The sequence below is a fragment of the Podarcis erhardii genome (genome assembly GCF_964252035.2).
Source record: "Podarcis erhardii genome assembly, chromosome: 1".
Lineage (NCBI taxonomy): Eukaryota > Metazoa > Chordata > Lepidosauria > Squamata > Lacertidae > Podarcis > Podarcis erhardii.
Genome location: NC_138497.1, coordinates 24,931,753 through 24,951,966, shown reverse-complemented (window position 1 = coordinate 24,951,966; position 20,214 = coordinate 24,931,753). Strand labels below are relative to the sequence as shown.

Here is a 20,214-nt window from a genome sequence, read left to right as displayed (position 1 = left end):
AGACCAAGCTGGATGGAAGTCGGTTTTATCGTTTTTCTTTTTTCTTTTTTCTTTTCTGTTTTTTGAATCTTGTTTTTTGTTATCCTTTCCTTTTTCTTTTTTTGTAACTTTTTTCTAAATAAAATAAAAAAAAAAAAAGAGACAGCGGAAAATTTTTCCCTTTGTTTCCTTTCATGCAGGTTAAATCGAATTCCCTTTTCTTCCCCCCTTGCTCCTGCTTGCTGGGGGGGGAGTTCAGATACAATGTCAGGGTTAAGCCGTTCAAAAAAGTTCAAATTTGCTTTTCCTTCAATTGCAGCTTTAAATTCAGTTGCTTTAAGTATCATGCAGTCGGGGGGGGGGAGGCAGACTTCCTTTATTTACCATCCCCCGTTTTCAGCCAAATTTCAAGTAATTTTTGTAGTCCCGATATGTTTCCCAATCCTACTTACGGGTATTCAGATTTCAGTCCAAATTTCAGGAAGGAATCGGCGCTCTCCGCTTATGGCGACGCGGCTTCACTCCACGGGCTGGGTAGCGACTCTCAGCACCACACGTACCCCCGATGCTCCTCCGGAGCCTTTAAAAAGGCTCTTTTGCAGTAAAGCGGGGCGCAAATGGTGCCCACCGAGTCTCCTTGTTCACAGGCTTCCGCGCCTGTGATTTTAGGGGTCCCCGCTTCGCCGTAGCGGTCAGACCCGAACTCGTGAAGCAGTCCTCCTCCGGAGCTCGAAGAGAGGACCGCCATTAAGCGCTGGCGCCGACCGGAAGTCCCAACCTGAAACTGTTCTTAACCTGAAGCACCACTTTAGCTAATGGGGCCTCCCGCTGCTGCTACACCGCCGGAGCACAATTTCTGTTCTCATCCTGAAGCAAAGTTCTTAACCTGAGGTACTATTTCTGGGTTAGTGGAGTCTGTAACCTGAAGCATATGTAACCTGAGGTACCACTGTATAGGATGCCTACATTCTGCATGGACTGGTCCATAAATTACCATATAGCATATATTCAACACAAAAACAGCAACAATTTGTTGTTGACAAAGGACAGCTGGACATATAAAGGGCCCCATTACCTTCAGCAGCTTAGGGCTTCATCAAACCTAAATCCGGCCCTGCCTGGTGGCCCAACATTTTCTCCTTTTTATATTGCGCTGTTGCTCTCTGGTCCTGCTTGCTGGCTTCCCATAGGAATCGTGTCAACCAGGAAGAATGCTGGTCTGATCCACAGCATGGCTTTTTAATGTTTACACGAGTTCTGTTGTTATGTGCCTGGGGGTATTTATATTGAAAGAGAGTTTTGAAATGATTTAGATAAATATCCCCACGCTGTAGGGTATTAATTCAACCGAAGTATTTATGCAGTCATAATTGATTTTAGTTGGAAGACATGACACTCATAAACCCTTACTTTGTTGTTTCAACTGGGGTGATTTTTCTCCACAAATGTTCTCCATCTTCTTCCATCTTCTCATTGAGGAATCCCTTTTTCAGCTCTCAAGGCTTACTGGTACAAAGCTTAAAATCCATTGGGTTAAGACAGACAGACAACTCAGTTGGAACATATCTAAGGATTCCAGTCTTAGGAACAAAGTTGCTGAAGTGTAGTTAAGTTAATTTTTCCCTGAGATCAGTTTAACTTATGCAGCAATCAAGAGTTCACCACTGAAAGAAGCACTAACATTTTTTGCATTATTGACAGACCAGTGTTATTTATAACTAGACATTAATGCAACTGCTCTAAAACAGCTTTATTATTCAAAGCTGGTGGTTTGCACTGAGCTGTTTATCTCCCATTGCCTTTGCTTGCCAAAGGTTGAAGCAGTAATAAAATAACATCTGTAACACAGAAACGTGATTTTACTTGTGGCAAATAAGACGTAATTTACTTACAGGCTGATTACTGAGATATTTATGTTGTTTGAATAGGAGCTATGTGTGTTGTTCAATTGTAAAAGAAAAAAACTGAAATATTTAGATTAGTTTTTAAATGTACTGGCCATTTTTTCAATAACATACTGCTCAAAAAAAGACGTGCGATATTAAAACAACAATAAAACTACTGTTAAAAACAAACATACTATTACAAATTACCAGGTCACAGCCAAGCAAACCAAACCAATAAAATTAAATCCTGTTGCCAACATAAATAAAGATGTATTTATGAGGCATCTAAAGAACACAGGAAGCTGGATTAGACTGAGTCAAACCATTGGTTCATCTAGGTCAGTATCTCAACACCAGGGGGTGGAATCTTTTTTCATCCAAGGGCTGCATTCCTTGATGGGCAACCAGTGGGGCCATGTGCCAATACTGATCAGGGCCAGAAGCAAAAGTGGATGGAGCAATGTAATTTTTATTTTTGCATAACAGTCTAGTTTCTGCACAGACTTGCACACACCTGTCTCTTCTCCATTCATGTACACAGGAGCCATTATCAGTGTGAGGAATCTGATATAGTCTGGAGAGGGCACTAGGCTGGTCCAAATGAACTTTTTTGACTGTTCCTTTAACCACTTCCTTTTCATTTGCCTCCCTGGTTTGCTTCCTACTCTATTCTACAGCTTGTTCAGCCCAGCGGTCTTCTTTCATCTTATGGACTGCATTAATGGCTTTGGCTCCTTGCCTGTACTGTCAGCTCAATTACTGCCACCTCTGCTCAGACCACCTAAAGTCTTCTGAACTACCATAATCTAGTGCCTCAAGGACTCAGGATCATATATTTCCATTTTGCAAAATGTTGTCAAAATTGTCTTGCAAGGTACCCAAGAGTGGCAGAATAGAGAAGCAGCCTCTGTTGAGAAGTAACATCTGTGTTGACTTTCATCCAGATCCTCATAGACTATGTGCTACCAAAGCCTGCATCAGTTTAGCCCTCTGAGTGTCCGACTGCCCAGTTGCATCGTTAATTCCACCTCGCATTCAGTGAAGACTGCTCTGTGCTGAAGAACAAGCATGCACTCTGTGACCTTTAGCAATTTCATTTAATTGAAGCTAATAAAACCGTCTCCAGAGCAATAGACTACTAGATGAACTTTGCTGTATCTGCCCGCCATACAATTCTAACTTCCCAAGTAGTTAAAAGTTAAGAGACTTAATTCTAACAGAGACTGTGTTGCTGGCTACTGGACTTCTCTGGGTGTTAAATGGATGTACCCCACCCCACCAGCTTAGCATGGAGATTCAGTAGTGGAGTTTTTTCTTAGCCAACTTGGGGGGCGGCAGCTGTATGACTCCATATAATCTATATAGATTAACATGTTCAGCAAGTCCAACTAAGACAAAATAATGAAATGATGGTGGTCGCTCTTCTCCAAACATGATTAACCAATGCAGAATTCTAGGATTCTAGAACTCCCCAAAGCCTGGAGTGGGGGAGCAGGTAGGCAGTGCCAGTTCCAGACTCCAGGAGCCCTTAGCACATTCCCAGCAATGGGCCTCCCCACCCAACTAGAGCAGGGCCCAGTGCTGCTTGTGGTAGCCGCAGTAGGACATTCATTATATCTAACCAATAGATGGGAGCTGAGCTTGGCTCCTGTACAAAAGCAGCATGGCCGCCTGCCACTTCCAATCCCTATTTGCAACCCCTCCCTAAGGTCAGTGATGAGCTCGCTTGTTTTCGGCACTGTTGGTCTGGAACCAGTTTGTGGCAGAGAGACAGAAAAGGAGGCCCAGCTCACACTCTGGGTTTTGCTTTTTTGTTTTTAAACCATTCTTCTTACTAAAGCAAGAAATAACATTTGTGAATATTTTTCGAAAGCTCACATATTTCAGCAATCCGTTAGAATTCAATAATAAGAAAATGACAATGATAGCTGAAATAGTTTTTAGAACTGTACTGCAAATGGCTCGCTTCATATTTTATGTCAGTTTGCTGCTTCAGAGGAACGGGAGAACATGTAATCCTCCATGATAAAATGTATTAGTCGTCTTTATCTATTTAATGGATTATGATAAAAAAATCCACAGCACATGTGGCAGAAACAGATACCTACCACAATTAAGCAGACGCTTTCACAGTACAATATTCTAGCTTTAACAGTTCTGCTCATTAATTATACATATGCAAGGGTTCATTTTGAATATAGTAATATAATTGTTTTGAATGTAGTACAGCCGGCGAATGGAGTTTCATGGTATGCAAAAAATACGTGGAAGCTAGCCATTGCACATGATTTTTTGATTTTTTTAATGTTTGGTGGGTTAAATCTTAGGATGCACCAGAATATCACCCTATACATAGTTTACCATGAAATTGTATGTGGAGAAAGCAGTACCACACAAGTTAAATGCTGCATCCTTTTAGCACAGCAAACTTGAAACTTGTGATTCGTACTACCAATTGAAACTTGTAATTCTACTAATTCCCTCTCCCTCTTCCTTCTTTTCTATTTGTACTTGTGGAGATCAGCAGAGCCCCTACTTGTAGGTTTTAGGAATGCCAAATAATATGGAAACACTTTCAGTCTCGACAAAAGACATTTGCTTTACTGACCCCAGAATTTGACCCCAGTTTATTTTATGATCAGTTATGCATTTCAGTTTCTGTAGCTTTAAGAGGAGTGGGATTGAAGAAATCCAGAATAGCAACCACAAGCACACTAAGTGCCCAGGTTGCAAAGATAATTATATGTTTAATTTTTAATGTGGAAAAGCAGGGTGTAAAAGGGAAGGGAGAGGTAATTTCATACTTCATATCTGACATGACATGCACATATTTTGTACTTGTTTACTGCAGCTGAGTACTAAAAATATAGTACAAGGCAACCCTTTCTGTTTTTGCTTTAGAATCCATAATCCATTTTGATGGGATACATGTGGTCCTACTAATTATGTTAATGACTTGGAGCAGGAAATATTTCACAAAAAGCAAAAAATACGTCTTTGGTACAGAAATAAACTACACAGATGATTCTAGAATGGAATCTCACCCAGGACTCCATCCGAAACCTCTGGGTATAGGGTGGTATATAAATTCAATAAATAATAATAATAATAATAATAATATTTCATGCCAACTCTCAGCCAAAGAAACTCGCAACACACTCTCAAAAACTCACAACAATGGGGGTTCCAGGAACCTCCTGATGCCTTGTTACTCTCTAGGCTTTCTATTATGGGTAGGCACCAAGTTTGGCAGAGCTATATTTTTTAGATGTGTTTATTAAGGTGTTTTTTAAAAAAAACAAAAATAACAGAAAACCACATACAAACAAGACAAAAACAAAGAACAAGGACTGGGTGTAGACATTATTGCCGTTAAAATAAAATAAACAGAAGGTTCTGTACACTTTCGCAGACAACATAATAAAATAGATTCAACAAAGGGACATTTGGGATAACATAGAACTTGCCACGTAGAGGCATATGTTGTTGGGGGCCTATGCAGCACACTATTTTTATTTGTAAAGGATGTCAATGGAGAACCCTCGTGTGATGAGTTCAATGATCAGACAAGGCAGCGCTCATACCTTCTCAAACCATCTGTCGCTAGAGGGACCCAATGCAGACTTCTAATATTTGGCAATTTAACTCGCCCAAAAAAACCTTTCCCCCCCCCCCAAAGGTTGATAGAGCTTTGTGAGGCTGCCTCCCCACAGCTGGTTCCTGTTTAGCACTCAATCAGCTGCATTTGCACACACCCAATTCCAGGATATAGCAGATTTATTGGGTGAGTTTCCCATATGGTCCAAAGGATAGCAAATAGGACACTTGCCCACTCACAGTTCTTTCTCTGGCACCTGCACACCTCTCTTCTTCTGGCTGCTAATTCCAAATATAGTTTGGATTGATGCACTTGCCTTCCCTTGCATGCTCTCTTACCACTTTTGATTTTCCTGCAAACCATAGTTTGGTATTACCTCTATAACTGCTACGAACCAAGGTTTACCCAGTGTGTATGTCATGCAAAATCAAATCTGGGAGAGAATCGGAGTTTGCGATGATAGGAGGAAGCCAGTGAGCCCTAGGATTGTTCATATTAAACCAAGCAATTGTCTGTTCAGGATTCGGATGTCATCAGACCTTTCCATGTTTTTGATGTCCCCTCCTGCCTCCGCAAAATATAGAAAGTGCCATGGAAGATCCGGTAGTTCAAGACAGAACTACTATTACTGGGATTTTGTATTTTACCAGAACTCAGGGTGCAAAGTTTGGTTGCTCAGAAAATGGACATCTTCCAGTGAATTGTCCGTTGCCACCATGATGTTTCAGCTCCAAAACTATGATCTTAGATAGCTTGAAACTCAAAAGTATAGTTACTATAATTATGGTAAAATGAATAGACACTGTATATTCATTTCAAGATGAAAGGAAAAAATATATGACTTCATTTTCAGTCCAATCATAGGCAGAGTTAAATCCGCCTAAGTACATTGATATATAGGCTTATGCATTACTTTAATGTATGGTTGCACAGTTGATTTAATCAGTGATTTACTACTATTAATGAGATTTTTTTTCTCTTCAGTTGATGTAATATTAAAGTAAGTTCACCTCATGTATTTTGATGACTTTCCTACAAACTCATGTTTTTCACAATAGGTCATCATAATGAACATACTGCCTTTTAAGAGTTTTTTAAAATTCTCTATGCTGAAAGCTATACTGCCACCCTAATTTCTTTGTTTCTTTTTTATATCAGTGCTTGAATACCAAGCCATTCCTCGATATGGACCAGCAAGCCCATTCAGGGGACATTTGAGTACTAAAAGTAATGGTAAGTAATTTGCATAATGGGGTAAACAGCAACATTTTTTAAGTATAGCTTTGCATCGAATTCTTGTTTAATGTTTACATTAAAGCATTGTGGTGAGAACTTAGTTTGGCTGAGACTATACTAATGAGTAAAATATGTCATTCTTCAGTGCACATATTTGGAGTGGGGGAGGCTTCGGGGGGGTGGGGAGAAGAGAAAGGGGAAGTCTTTTTTGGTTGGTCAGAACTGTTAAACAGAAACTGAATGCTGATACTCAATGCAAGAATATCAGCTGACCCAAAGTTTTTAGTCTTTGCATTGTCTTGGTTTTAACCAATTCAATAAATAATACATCTCAGTGTAGAAGACTGTTGCTGAAGCTTGGCTTAGATATCGGGGGGAAAACACAAATATATTTATTTCAGAGGTGGTTGATTTTTGGTGGGGGGGGCGGGTTTAGGGCAAGGGCCACATTGATCCTTGGTCAGTCCTTGTCAGAATTGGCATGGCCAAAATAAGGAAACATTTTAGGATTCTTGGGCATCACCAAAAACTTTTGACATCACAGTGGGGTACCTATGGAAACAATCAGGGGGGTGAAAATAAAAAGAATTTTAAATTTAAATAATTCTGATGGGGGGGCTTGGGAGGCCACAAAAATCTTTTGGCACCATGGCAATACATTGGGGGACTCATCGGAACAGGAAAAGCAAAGTTTTAAACGGCCTTTTAAGGGTATCTTGGGGGGGGGGGGACAAAATCCTCTTAGAGGATGTATTTATTCCACAGCAACCCTTTATTTATTTCAAGTAATGTATACAATTTAGGTACAACACTACCTCAAACATGGAGCCATTTTTCTTAAGAGCTTGTGCTGTTTAAAACCCAGTTAGAATCTACATACTTGTTTTATGTATAATTTGTTATTTGCCTCACCAGATAGTTTATCAGTCCTTTCAGTCCTGATAGGCATGAAGTCTGCTGCCAGGGCCTTCAGGCTGCAGTCCTTAAACTACTTGCTCCAAAGTAGTCATGTTGACTTCATAATGGGGCTATTCTGGAGTAGCTGTTTTTGAGGATCTCATCCTAGTTTCATATGCAGGGATATGTTTTGCTGCTTTGGCTGCTAAACGGTAAACCTTACATCTCAGAAGCATCACTGAAATGGCTCTGTGGTGAGTGATTTGCTTGTTCATGGCTTCATAACTGAAGACAGGCATTCTGATGTAAGTGTTGATTTTACCCTTAGCTTTTCAGTATGTCCATGTGTAAGCCATTTGAGTACAAAGTGTCCTCCTGCGATTTGCCACGGCAAGACATGGGACCTTATTGTCAGCAAATAAAAAGAAAACAAAGGTTGTAAGGGGTCTGAAAGCTGGTGGAAACTGCAGAGATGGAAGCCACCAGGTTTGGTGGCATTTGAGTGTGCCTGTTGCTAGTTCCACAAACAGTGAGGAAGAACCGATTGTCAGTAGATGTGCACTTACTTACCACTTGGAATCTGAGGTCCAAATAAGTGCAGCTCTGCCTGCCATGTGCAAAAAAATATATAAAAGAGCGCTGAGAGGAGTGTCACTCTGTTGAAGCCCATAGTAAGGAATTCATGTGTTGAAGAGTTTGGCTAATTAAGGCTTGTTATGTTCAGAGCCCTAAAAACAGCTTTGATTTATTTAAATACTCCATTAATTAAAGCAGGAATATTAACTGAATGAGATATTTAAAATATTGCTTTAGCATGGGGCTTCTTGTCCCTACCAGATATCCAATCTCTCTCACAGCCGCCTCTAATACTACAGCATGTGATGTGATCATGCTAGATGGAATATTGCATTAATCTTGGGAAGAATTACCTGCTTAATACCAGAATACCACAGGGGCCACCTCCTGCTTCATGAGTCTCCCCATTCTTTTAAACACCACTGAGGAATCAGTGAGTCCCATGTGCTGTTCAGCTGCAGCTGCCATCATCCCTGGCTGATGGGCACACTAGTTAGGGCTGATGAAGTCTAATAACATCTGGAGGGCCACAGGTTCCATATCCCTGACTTAGAACATCTGGGGAGGCCCTCATGCATATCCCATTACAATCTGAAGTTTGTTTGGCATGGTCTTTTTCCATTGTCATGCCTAGGCTCTCTGTTCCAGGAGATCCATCTAGCTTCCTCCCTGATGATTTTTTTGGAACAAAGTGAAATGGAACAGGAGCATTCCATACTGCAGCATTTTGTTGCAGATTCCAATTCACCCTGCTCTTCATGAGTTTTTCTCTCTTTTTTTTAAAAAAAAAATTATTGATACAGCAAAAAAAGAAGAAAAGGAGAAAACACAGATACAGAATTACACACAGGAATAACAATAAACACAAAATTTTCTTAACAAATAATAAAACATAAGTTGGTCTTAACACTATAGACCCACCTCCCATCTATTCCTTATTTCAGTCTCATATTACTTATTGCCAATACAGACTTTTATCATCATTTAACTTTTTCTTGATATAGCTTACCTCTTATGGCTAACTTGCAACTATTACTGAAGTTCCTCGAATGCTGCAACAGAGTTTAAACTACTATATTTATATTTCAAATATTCTTTGAAGACCTCCCATTTTGAGACAAATTCCTGTTTTGATTTGTTCTTTATTTTTTCTGATAGACCATCTAATTTGGCATATTCTGTCAGCTTTTGGATCCATTCAGGCATTGAGGGAATTTCGATATTCTTCCATTTTGCCGTGATAAGAACTCTTGCTGCCGCCGTGGCGTATAAAAAGATACCCTTCATTTTTTGCAGAATATCCAAATCTGTAACTCTCAGGAGATAGGCCTCTGGTTTTTTATTTAAAAAGATCTTTAGCATTTTTTGCAATTCTGAATGAATACTCTCCCAGAATACCTGTATTTTCTTGCATAACCACCACATGTGGTAGAAAGTTCCTGAATTATCTCTGCATCTCTAGCAATTACTTGACACCTTTTTTTACACTTTCGAAAGTTTCCAGGGTGTTAAGTACCATCAGCGTTGCATTTCTAGAAAGTTCTCTCTAATCGTTTAACACTTTGTGAATTTCCAATTATTCTTCCACAAGTTTTCCCATTGGGCCATGGTTATTGAGTGGCCAAAGTCTTGTGACTACCTCACCATGGTCCACTATTCCAAGTTTTGGAAAGAGTTTTTCTCAATGACCTGTTTCCATCTGTGTGTTCCTTCTTTGAACTTATATTTCTGCAATTGCTGGTGAAGACTACTGGCACTTTCCACAATAACGATCAAATGTGCTTTACTTTTGTAGCCTTCTGCATTGACGACTCCTCCCGCAGACTAAGCAACCAGTACCTGATCAGGGATCACATGGCAGTCCATTACAATAAAATACTTTCAGCTAAAGGTAAGCATATACAAGTCATTCACCTCTCCTTGAATGGAGTAATTATTTAGTAGTACATTTTCCCTGTTATCTGTCGCTTGGGGGGGGGAAGAAAAATCACTCACATTTAAAGCCTGCCATTTTAGAATTAAAAGAAAAATGCCAACTCCTAACCTTGCCAACATTTAACTGAGTGTTTGAAATGCTAAATTTAATCAGAAGCTCTAGTGTTTGTGCATTCTGAAAAGATATTATTTTCCCACTGAAATTACATCAAGAATATATGCACTAGACTGAATACAGCTTGTGCCAATATGTCTGTCTAAAGATTTTCTATCATTAGGGTACATCATTTGCAGATAGTCATTCTCCAAAGTCAGTGCTATGTGCTAATTAATATTTGGCACAAACGTGAGCATTAATTAATCCTCCTTTATTTCTCATTGCATGGCATTGCCTCGACACACTTCCATTTTCACCCTCTATAAAATCACAGTATGTGGTTCAATATTAAAAAACAAACATATTTTTAATCTCTTATGTTTCAATTGTCAATCCCATAAATAGGAGCAAGATTAAAATAAGAGCACAATTGTATGCATGCCTCCTATGAAGTACTGTATGTCACATTGGGTTTGGTGGCACTGTGGTCTAAACCACTGAGTCTCTTTGGCTTGCCAATCAGAAGGTTGGCGGTTCAAATCCCCACAATGGGGTGAGCTCCTGTTGCTCGGTCCCAGCTCCTGCCAACCTAGAAGTTTGAAAGCACACCAGTGCAAGTAAATAAATAGGTACTGCTGCAGCGGGAAGGCAAACAACATTTCTGTGCGCTCTGGTTTCCGTCATGTGTTCCATTATGCCAGAAGTGGTTTAGTCATGCTGGCCACATGACCTGGAAAGCTGTCTGTGGACAAATGCCAGCTCCCTCAGCCTGAAAGCGAGATGAGCACTGCAACCCCATAGTCGCCTTTGACTAGACTTAACCATCCAGGGGGTCCTTTACCTTTTTTTACCTTATTCCCAGGCACATGGGTATAGGGATGCAGCCTGCCTTAAGCCTTGTAGCAGTTTAAGATGCATAGTCAATAAACAACCTTTCTTTTAAATGATCTTTAATTTCAAATGTTGTGTGTTCAGACACACACAAAATGGTTTCCAACTATGATCTGCATTGTTCTGTCTGCAGATACTTAGGGGGTAATACTAAAATTGACTGCTGGGCTGAATTGAGCCTTGCCGCACACAGAAAGTGGTGGAAAGTGGGGCAGGCAGATCGCTGTGCCAGCCTGGAGCTGATGCCGCTGTTGGGCCCAGATGGAGTCCAGTGTTGCCATGTGATGGGAGCAAGGCTGGCTTGGACCCTCCCGGTCCTCAGAATGCCCTGTTTCAGGGCTTTCCCATTGGCAGCTGGTGAGCATCCCAGTGACTGCCTCTTTGGTGGGTGGAAGGGAGAGGTCCATACAGGCACAATTGGGAAGAGTCCAGTGAAAGTGACATGGCTGAGAGGAGGGAACAGTGTAGAAGGGTTTGGACTGGGATGCTGGCTGTCTTAACTTGGTTGAGTTTTAACTCATGTACATCATTCTCCCCATCAGAAGCCTCAAACTCTTGATGAGCTAGGGACTTTTCCCTGTATGCAAAGATAGGCTCTGGCAGATTGAGTGGACGAGAACCATTTAGTGGGTCCAACGGTCAAGAAGGCTGTATCTGTAGAGGGAAGTGAGGGGCAGATGGGGCTCATCAACCTGGGAAGGTAGCCCATCTAGGTGAAGGAAAACTCTGCTCCTACACCTCTGCTGCCTTGCGGGAGACGAAAAGGCTAAGGAGTAAACCCTATACAAATCCTGAGTGGAGCCCCTAAGACAGTAGGATGGGGGCTTGTATGCCTCCTTCCAGCAACTCCTGCTGCCAAGCCAGCGCCAGACGTATTGCTCTGCTTTCCTTTGGAGCACCTGAGCAAGGCTGAGAAGGGGGGTGTCTTGTCTTCTGGGCTGTCCACGACCTCCGTACACACTTGTGCCCCAGGGAGATCACTTCAGTGTTGCTAATGCAGAGGTTTGCCTTCACCCCAGGAGGCACAATCCATTGTCTCTCAAGACAGACAGATGCCAACAACAACAAAATCATTCTGATTTTAATATTTAATACCTTTTTAGATGGGGTTACTCACACATCTGCCTTATGTATTTTCAGATTTGTAGTAATTCCATTCAGGTTCCTGGGTTTGCAATGCAATTGTATGCATGTTTACCCAGAAGAAAGAAAGGCCCCTTGTGTTCAATTACTCCTTATTACACCTGCCATCCTAGATACATTTCACCTGGAAATAAGTCCCATTGAACTAAGTGGGCCTTTATTCTCACTAGACATATATAGACTTGCACTATGTGTTTAAGAGTTCAGCCTCAGCCAGTCAAATCAAACTAGTCTCCAGATCCTTCCCCCCCCCACATAAATTACATATAACAACTTTTTAGTCATCTTGCAGAAAATATTCACCCTGTTACAGTGGCGTAGCGTGGGGGGTGCAGGGGGGGCCGGCCGCACCGGGCGCAACATCTGGGGTTAGGGCAAATCCACGGGTTAAGGGGCGCAAATCCACGGGTTAGGGGGCGCAAATTACTTGCCTTGCCCCGGGTGCTGACAACCCACGCTACGCCACTGCCCTGTTATTAAATGAAATCATTAACATATATTAGTCGCTTTTAAAAAAAATGAACTCAATGTGACTTAGTAAAACAAATCTATACCAAACAATTGTATCCATTTTGTATTTTTAAAATGTCAACCATAATTGCAAATACTGGGTTAAAGGTAAACAGTACAAAAGACCTTAATAGATGGTTCTAAAAAATAATTTCATTAAAGTTGCAATTTATAGGGCCAGGTATTTTACAGTCTCTGAGCTATGTATCCCCACTACAAGCCCCTTGACATGTTATCCCTATTTTGCAAACATAGAATAGAAGCTGAGAACCCAAAGCTGTCCAGAATGTTCACCCTTGGTGTGCAGTTCTCCTGCACCCAAATCTAACAAGCTGCCCAACACCTACCTGCTTTATGAAGAAAACTGTACAGTTCAGTGAACATCACTGTGAAATAAATCAGCCAATATTTTTGTTGAAGTGCACCTACTCCAATTGCATGCTTCATTGCACAAAATTAATTCCCAGCTCCTGAGCTCATAAGCATCGTCTGCCCAGGGTGTAAACTGCTACTATCAGTTTCATGTCACTTTTAAAAAAATAAATAAATCCATAACTTTCTAGCTGTTGTAATCTATGTGTATCATCAGATATTCAGAAAATAAGAAAAATAAACCACTACTAGGGATGTAAGAAGGGCAGCGCTGCTTGTTTTCCTGCATTGAGTGTAGCTGTTCTTGGGGAAGCAGTCAAGGCACAATGGCAGGGGGCAGGGGAACAGTAACTAACCACAGCTGTTTGTCCTGAAAAGAGAGCAGGAGAGGACCAAAAGATATGGGTGTTTTCTGACTGACCAGGATCATGCCACTTTTGACATGCCCTGAGTCCCTTCCAGCAAAGCCTATTGCCCCAAGGAATACCAGCTGACACATACGCACCTTCCACTTGCCAGATTAGAGGCAAGACAGATGTGGATATCTGTGCAAACAGAAGTTGGTTGAGATGCTGGCCCTCACTCACATCTCAAAGTGACCCTCTCCAAGGGAAACAGCTGCTGCTGAGGAGTCCAAAAGGTGCAGAAGGTAGCATACATTATGAATGTGCAAATTAGACGCACTAAATTAACATATCTCATTTGTGCCCTGTGCAGCAGGTCATTTATCTCTGTAATTGTGCCTGGAGGGGGAGGGGAGTTCTCTTGTTTAGGTAATTCATATTTCTAAGGCGCTACTTTGGGCAGCAATTGATGGAGAGGATGAGAAGACAGTTGGCCGGTGGAGGGGAGAGGAGTGGAGGGAGAGAAAGAGGGAGGAGGAAAGAAGAATGGGAATGGACCCTAATAGTCAAAGTGTGGTCCAATAGTAGGAGACTATCTCCTGGATTTGCTGCAAAAATATCCTTATAGCCCTCCCTCCGACCCCCTGGGCTTGGTCTGTGTTTCCCTTCACTTGGTTCTCCCTGTGCTCGTAAAACTCAGGCTTTCTTGGTTGCCACGCTATTTGCTTTTTTAGATACTGCATTTCTGTCATGGCGCCCAAAGTGGCATATAGTTTATGATGAAAGGGTATAAGAAGGAAAAATCAGGAGGGAAGAGGAAAAGAAGCAAGCTCAAAGCACCGACCTTTTCATGGGAAGACAACGGAATAGCGTGAGACAGTTCTGGGGACGGAGGAGTCCAATGGCAGTTGGCCCTAGCCAGGCTGATGGAAGAGGGCTTGTTCATCTCTTCTGCTGCTGATGGAGACATCTCTGACAGAGGAGTGAGCCAATTGGTGACTGATCCCTTCACTTGAGGCCACAGAATGGGGCTTGCTAAGCTTATTTCTCCCTCTGGAGCAACCAAGAGGAACGTTGGCGGATGGAGCCAGTTCTGGCAGGGAAAGAACCAATTGGCAGTTGTCCCGGCTGTTGTTGACAACTGTTTCAGCCTCTCATGCATCCAGGTGACTGGGAAGCTTTGTCCCCAGCCCTAGATATTCAGGGAACGGCTTGAGTTTCTCAGTAGTGAAGACTCAGCACTCTGCACATGGTCAGATATAATCTTGGTTACTATTGCTACTTCTCCAAAGCTGAGGCCTCTGGAAAGACCTGGGTCAAATTAAACCCAGAAAGCCTTGATTTATCATTCCAACCAGCACCTGTTGCTGTTGGAGCTGACAGCCAACAGCTCAATACAGTGCATGTGTTTCTATCATGAATAGTCTTCCCCCATCTTCCAGCCTTCCCAGTGTGCTGGACAGTCATGCAGGTAACGTCACTGCTATAAAATACAACCACAGTAAGTGGAAGAGTCTTGCCCCCTTCCCCTCACAGGCTAACTCAGGGGATAGAATTGCTGTTGGCAGCTTTTCTGGCTTGTCAATCCGACTTGAGGCCTTTCGCTTAAGACAGAAGGAGAGCGCTTCTTTGTTAAATGAACATCATGGTAGAACCTGTGCATTTTCTTGCTTGAGTTTTTCTCTCTGTAACTGTGAGGGTTGAACTTCACTGGTGTTGTTTTGTTTTAATGGAAGCTTAGAATATGCAACGGAATATGTACTACTAGTTGGAGTGCTTGATGAAAATCTTGAAGTCCAGATAATTCCCCAAATTCAAGATGGAATGCCAAACAGAGGACCAAGCGCTGTCCTCTTGAAAATGTAGGAGGCAGCAGAGTGAAAAGAGGACTGCCCAGTATTAAGGAGATGGGGAGAGGACAAGTGCCCATCCTACAGCAAAGCTTAAGGAAACCACAGCTCCTTGGTTCTCATCCAGAGGCAGTGCCTTAGCATTGGACCGGGTGCCTGCCTCCTTCCTTTTCAGAGCCACCCACGGTGCAGTGTTACGTTTGCATAATTTTACCACATTAACCATGTGGTTAGCCAGAATCCGCAAACCTGCATCTCACCCTGGTTACCATGGTTACAGATGGTGTGGATGCAATGCAGCGCTATAGATAGCTTTGTAACAGGGAAGGGGCATTTGTGGGCAGAAGAGAGGAAGGAAAGAAGAGGAGTTAGACTACAGCATGCCCCCAGTTTTCTGACATACCCACCCAGTGCATAGTGGACCTGTGACTCCCAGCCACCCCACAGATCCCTTTGCTATTTCTAGCACCCCTGTACCCAACAGAATTCTACTTTTGCCTCACAGAAGGAGGTGAGGAGGGAAATTAACTTCTGATCGAACAAGCGCAGTCTACTGTGCATGTACACACACACACATGTACTTACAATAGCAGCCTGTGTAGTGGAATGGTGTCAGTGCTGGCGGAACCGCAGCTGACCTGGATGTGAGGTTAGGTCACATCAGTGGCAAGGTTGGGGCTATGTAGGCACACCAGGGAGAACATTGGGTTGGCTCCATCTATGTGCCCTTGCTGCCTTGAACTGGCAGTGCTGCCTTGCCCAATCCCATGTGACTCCGTGGCACTACCTCATCACTCAGACCACTTTTGGTTTTTGACTTAGTGCATTTGTATCCCATTCTTTCCCCTCACAATTCTCTCAGGGGGCGGTAGGCATCCTTTCGCTAGGGTGCCAGGAGTCAGAGTCAGAAGAAGGTAAGCCATAAAACACCCAGTGTCAGTGAAATTAACTATTTTTTTCAAAGAAACCAAAACAGTGCAGGCCTAGTGATCACAACAACTCTTCCCAGTCAGTCTTGCCCCAGTTAGGCAGTTGCAAGGACTTCTCACCACTCTCTAAGATTCCTCCCCCAGGTCATAGAATCATAGAGTTGGAAGAGACCACAAGGGCCATCGAGTCCAACCCCCTGCCAAGCAGGAAACACCATCAGAGCACACCTGACATATGGTTGTCAAGCCTCTGCTTAAAGACCTCCAAAGAAGGAGACTCCACCACACTCCTTGGCAGCAAATTCCACTGTCGAACAGCTCTTACTGTCAGGAAGTTCTTCCTAATGTTTAGGTGGAATCTTCTTTCTTGTAGTTTGGATCCATTGCTCCGTGTCCGCTTCTCTGGAGCAGCAGAAAACAACCTTTCTCCCTCCTCTATGTGACATCCTTTTATATATTTGAAAACATGGCTATCATATCACCCCTTAACCTCCTCTTCTCCAGGCTAAACATGCCCAGCTCCCTTAGCCGTTCCTCATAAGGCATCATTTCCAGGCCTTTGACCATTTTGGTTGGCCTCCTCTGGACACGTTCCAGTTTGTCAGTGTCCTTCTTGAACTGTGGTGCCCAGAACTGGACACAGTACTCCAGGTGAGGTCTGACCAGAGCAGAATACAGTGGCGCTATTACTTCCCTTGATCTAGATGTTATACTCCTATTGATGCAGCCCAGAATTGCATTGGCTTTTTTAGCTGCCGCGTCACACTGTTGGCTCATGTCAAGTTTGTTGTCAACCAAGACTCCTAGATCCTTTTCACATGTACTGCTCTCAAGCCAGGTGTCACCCATCTTGTATTTGTGCCTCTCATTTTTTTTTTGCCCAACTTTACATTTCTCCCTGTTAAAATTCATCTTGTTTGTTTTGGCCCAGTTCTCTAATCTGTCAAGGTCGTTTTGAAGTGTGATCTTGTCCTCTGGGGTGTTAGCCACCCCTCCCAGTGTTAGCCACCCCTCCCCTCCCCAACAACCTGAGACTCCTTCATCTTGTCTCTCTCTGCTCTGCTCTTTGCATTCCATGTTCTGGGAGACCAGGGAGGAAGGAAGATGCTCACAGCAGGAAAGAGAGACTCCCTGGCTTCTCCAACAAGCCTGCCCCACTCCTCTCCAGCCTCCGCTTCTGCCTCTGATTCTGGACTGCCCTCTGCCTCTTCCTGCTCACCACTGTTACCTCTTCAGCTTCTGACACCTCCTCCTCCCAGTCTCCTCCCTCTTCATCCTTGGACCACTCCTCACCATTCCACCACCAGTCCCCTGGCCCTGAGCCTTCTTCCCTTGGGGGTTCGCCAGGTGGAGCCTCCCACTACTCTGTATCCAGCCAATCCACGACATCGAGACATCTAAGCAGAGACCGGGCAGCCATCTCTTAAGGATGCTGTAGTTGTGCCTCTGCACTGAAAAAGGGTGGGGGAGTTGGTCTGGATGACCTCTGAGGTTCCTTCCAGCTCTAGAATTCCATGACTGCAACTCAAGGTGGAATAGAGTTCTCAAGTGCAATGGTGCAATGGCATTCTCTCTCCCTGGTGCCGCTGTGCTGGCCCTGTTTCCCTTTCCCTCAGGTGAAATCCCTAATGGAGATTGAATTACAAGCGACGGTGGGCTTTTCTTTTGGGAAAACAGGTTGCAAACAAACTTTATTATAAGAGATGTAAACAAGGAGTTTTATTCCTCCTTCTTCCACTGTAATGCAACAAACTGCTGTTGCTTTTTATTAAAACATATACTGTTTCAAGTTATAGGCTGTATGCTGTTTAAGCTTATGGTTACTTTCTTTTATACATCTTTCATAGATCAGATTTCTCCACTCACACTTCAGAAACTTAGGATTTTAACTGGACTGTTTCTCTTACAGACCACCAAATCCTCCTTGGCCTCAAAATCAATACTGCCCTTTCCTCTCAGAGTATTCCTTCAGAGGACCCTTTTTCCTGTAAACACCATGTGGGACTGTGTCTTTTCTATTTTAACTGTGTTCTGCGATTCAGAACCTTAGAGCATATACTGAGAGTTCTGGCTCTCCTCAGCTCTACCACCTGTCAGAACGAACTCTCCTGACAGAATCTGACCCCATGAATCTCTCACACCACCTCTCACTCCACTCCAACTGCCTCTCTTGGAACTCTGGCCAATCAGAAGCTGTTGCTGGTTTACTGGCGGGGCACTCAGGTGACTCAACCTGCTCAGTGAACAAACCTTTCCATCACATGGTCTCCCATCCAGGCGCTGCTAAGCCTCAGCAAGGGCTAAGAAGGGCTATAGCATCTGTATCAGAGCATCTGCTTTGCATGCAAAATAATAATAATAATAATAATAATAATAATAATAATAATAATAATAATAATTTATTTATACCCCACCCATCTGGTTGGGCTTCCCCAGCCACTCTGGGTGGCTTCCAAAAAAAATATTAAAATACTGTAATACATCAAACATTAAAAGCTTCCCTAAACAGGGCTGCCTTCAGATGTCTTCTAAAAGTCTGGTAGTTGTTCTCTTTGACATCTGGTGGGAGGGCGTTCCACAGAGCGGGGACCTCAGTGTCCGGGTAGAATGATGGGGGTGGAGACACTCCTTCAGATATACTGGACCGAGGCCGTTTAGGGCTTTAAAGGTCAGCACCAACACTTTGAATTGTGCTCGGAAACATACTGGGAGCCAATGTAGGTCTTTCAAGACCGGCGTTATATGGTCTCGGCGGCCGCTCCCAGTCACCAGTCTGGCTGGCACGTTCTGGATTAGTTGTAGTTTCCGAGTCACCTTCAAAGGTAGCCCCACGTAGAGCGCATTCCAGTAGTTCAAGCAGGAGATAACCAAGGCATGCACCACTCTGGCGAGGCAGTCCGTGAGCAGATACGGTCTCAGCCTGCATACCAGATGGAGCTGGTAAATAGCTGCCCTGGACACGGATTTGACCTGTGCCTCCATGGACAGCTGTGAGTCCAAAATGACTCCCAGGCTGCGCACCTGGTCCTTCAGGGGCTCAGTTACCCCAATCCCCATCACCTTCAGGTAGGACTGGGAGAGACCCCTGTTTGAAACACTGGCTAGCCACTACCAGTCATTGCAGACAATTCAGAGCCAAATGGATCAATGGTCTGACACTAAGACCACTTCCTGCAATTCAGTGCCCAGTCAGGCCATGCCTTGGTCTTGAAATCAGTGGGCTAAAGCGCATCAGCTCTTTACTTGATTATGGCTATAAAAACTCCTAATTGGCAGTGCAAATTTTAAACACTGCTTTGGGTGCCCAAAACATTTAATTATACTGTGATCCATACTTTAGCATCTTGCTTGATAAATAGACTGTAAACGTACCTCTTTTTTCAGATGGGGCTGATTCGTAGGACTAACAGTATTGGAAACTAGATGCTCTGTATGTATCTGAGTGCGGCCTTGAATAAATATACCATTAGAATATGCTGATGTGGTCATTCAGATGTTGGTGGTTTTCCATGCACCACTGACCACATTCTCCGCAGTCACTTCATGGGCACAAATACTCAAGTTCCATACCCATTAAAGCCTTGGACAGGAACAAACATTCTTTATTAAGTAATACTGTGTCAGGGAACAGTACGTATCCACAGCTACAGTTACAGGCCTTACCGTTCTGTAATAAGAGTTCAGAGATGTTGAAGTACAGCACAGAATCCTCATTACGACGCCCGTCTTCTGCAAAAGCCGGTCACAAGCTTTCTATTTCATTCTTTAACACAGCTAACTGGATTCATTAAAACCAAAAGGCTAGTTAAATGAGTGAAAACATTTAAAGTGTAGACTGGCCATTATGTTTCAGCCATAGAAGTTTTTTTTGCATTTTTAGTAGCTTTGGCGAAAATACATCCCACCAATAAGCTGACGTTAAGCAAAGTCTGTTTATTGCAAATCTTCAAAGAGAATGTTGATTCACTCAC

The 20,214-nt window shown here is 43.0% G+C and overlaps 1 protein-coding gene and 1 long non-coding RNA gene across 10 annotated transcripts in view; one reads left to right on the top strand and one right to left on the bottom strand.

The window, feature by feature from the left end:
- SPATA7 (spermatogenesis associated 7) overlaps positions 1 to 20,214 on the top strand; it is a 62,672-nt gene that overhangs the window by 12,965 nt on the left and 29,493 nt on the right. For 3 of the 9 annotated variants that reach the window (XM_081861954.1, XM_081861955.1, XM_081861953.1), the window contains exons 2-3: positions 6,622 to 6,696; positions 9,968 to 10,063. In XM_081861954.1, coding sequence (XP_081718080.1) covers positions 6,622 to 6,696; positions 9,968 to 10,063 — 171 coding nt within the window. Of the gene's footprint in view, positions 1 to 6,621; positions 6,697 to 7,734; positions 7,902 to 9,967; positions 10,064 to 14,371; positions 14,631 to 14,707; positions 14,936 to 20,214 lie in introns of those variants that run through there. The other 6 variants (XM_081861957.1, XM_081861956.1, XM_081861961.1 and 3 more) reach the window with 5 other exon arrangements.
- Positions 5,625 to 7,712, bottom strand: LOC309345210. Its single transcript, XR_014158097.1, has 2 exons — positions 7,612 to 7,712; positions 5,625 to 5,815 (listed from the first exon to the last, which is right to left on the bottom strand). It is a non-coding gene; the product is annotated as an uncharacterized lncRNA (long non-coding RNA).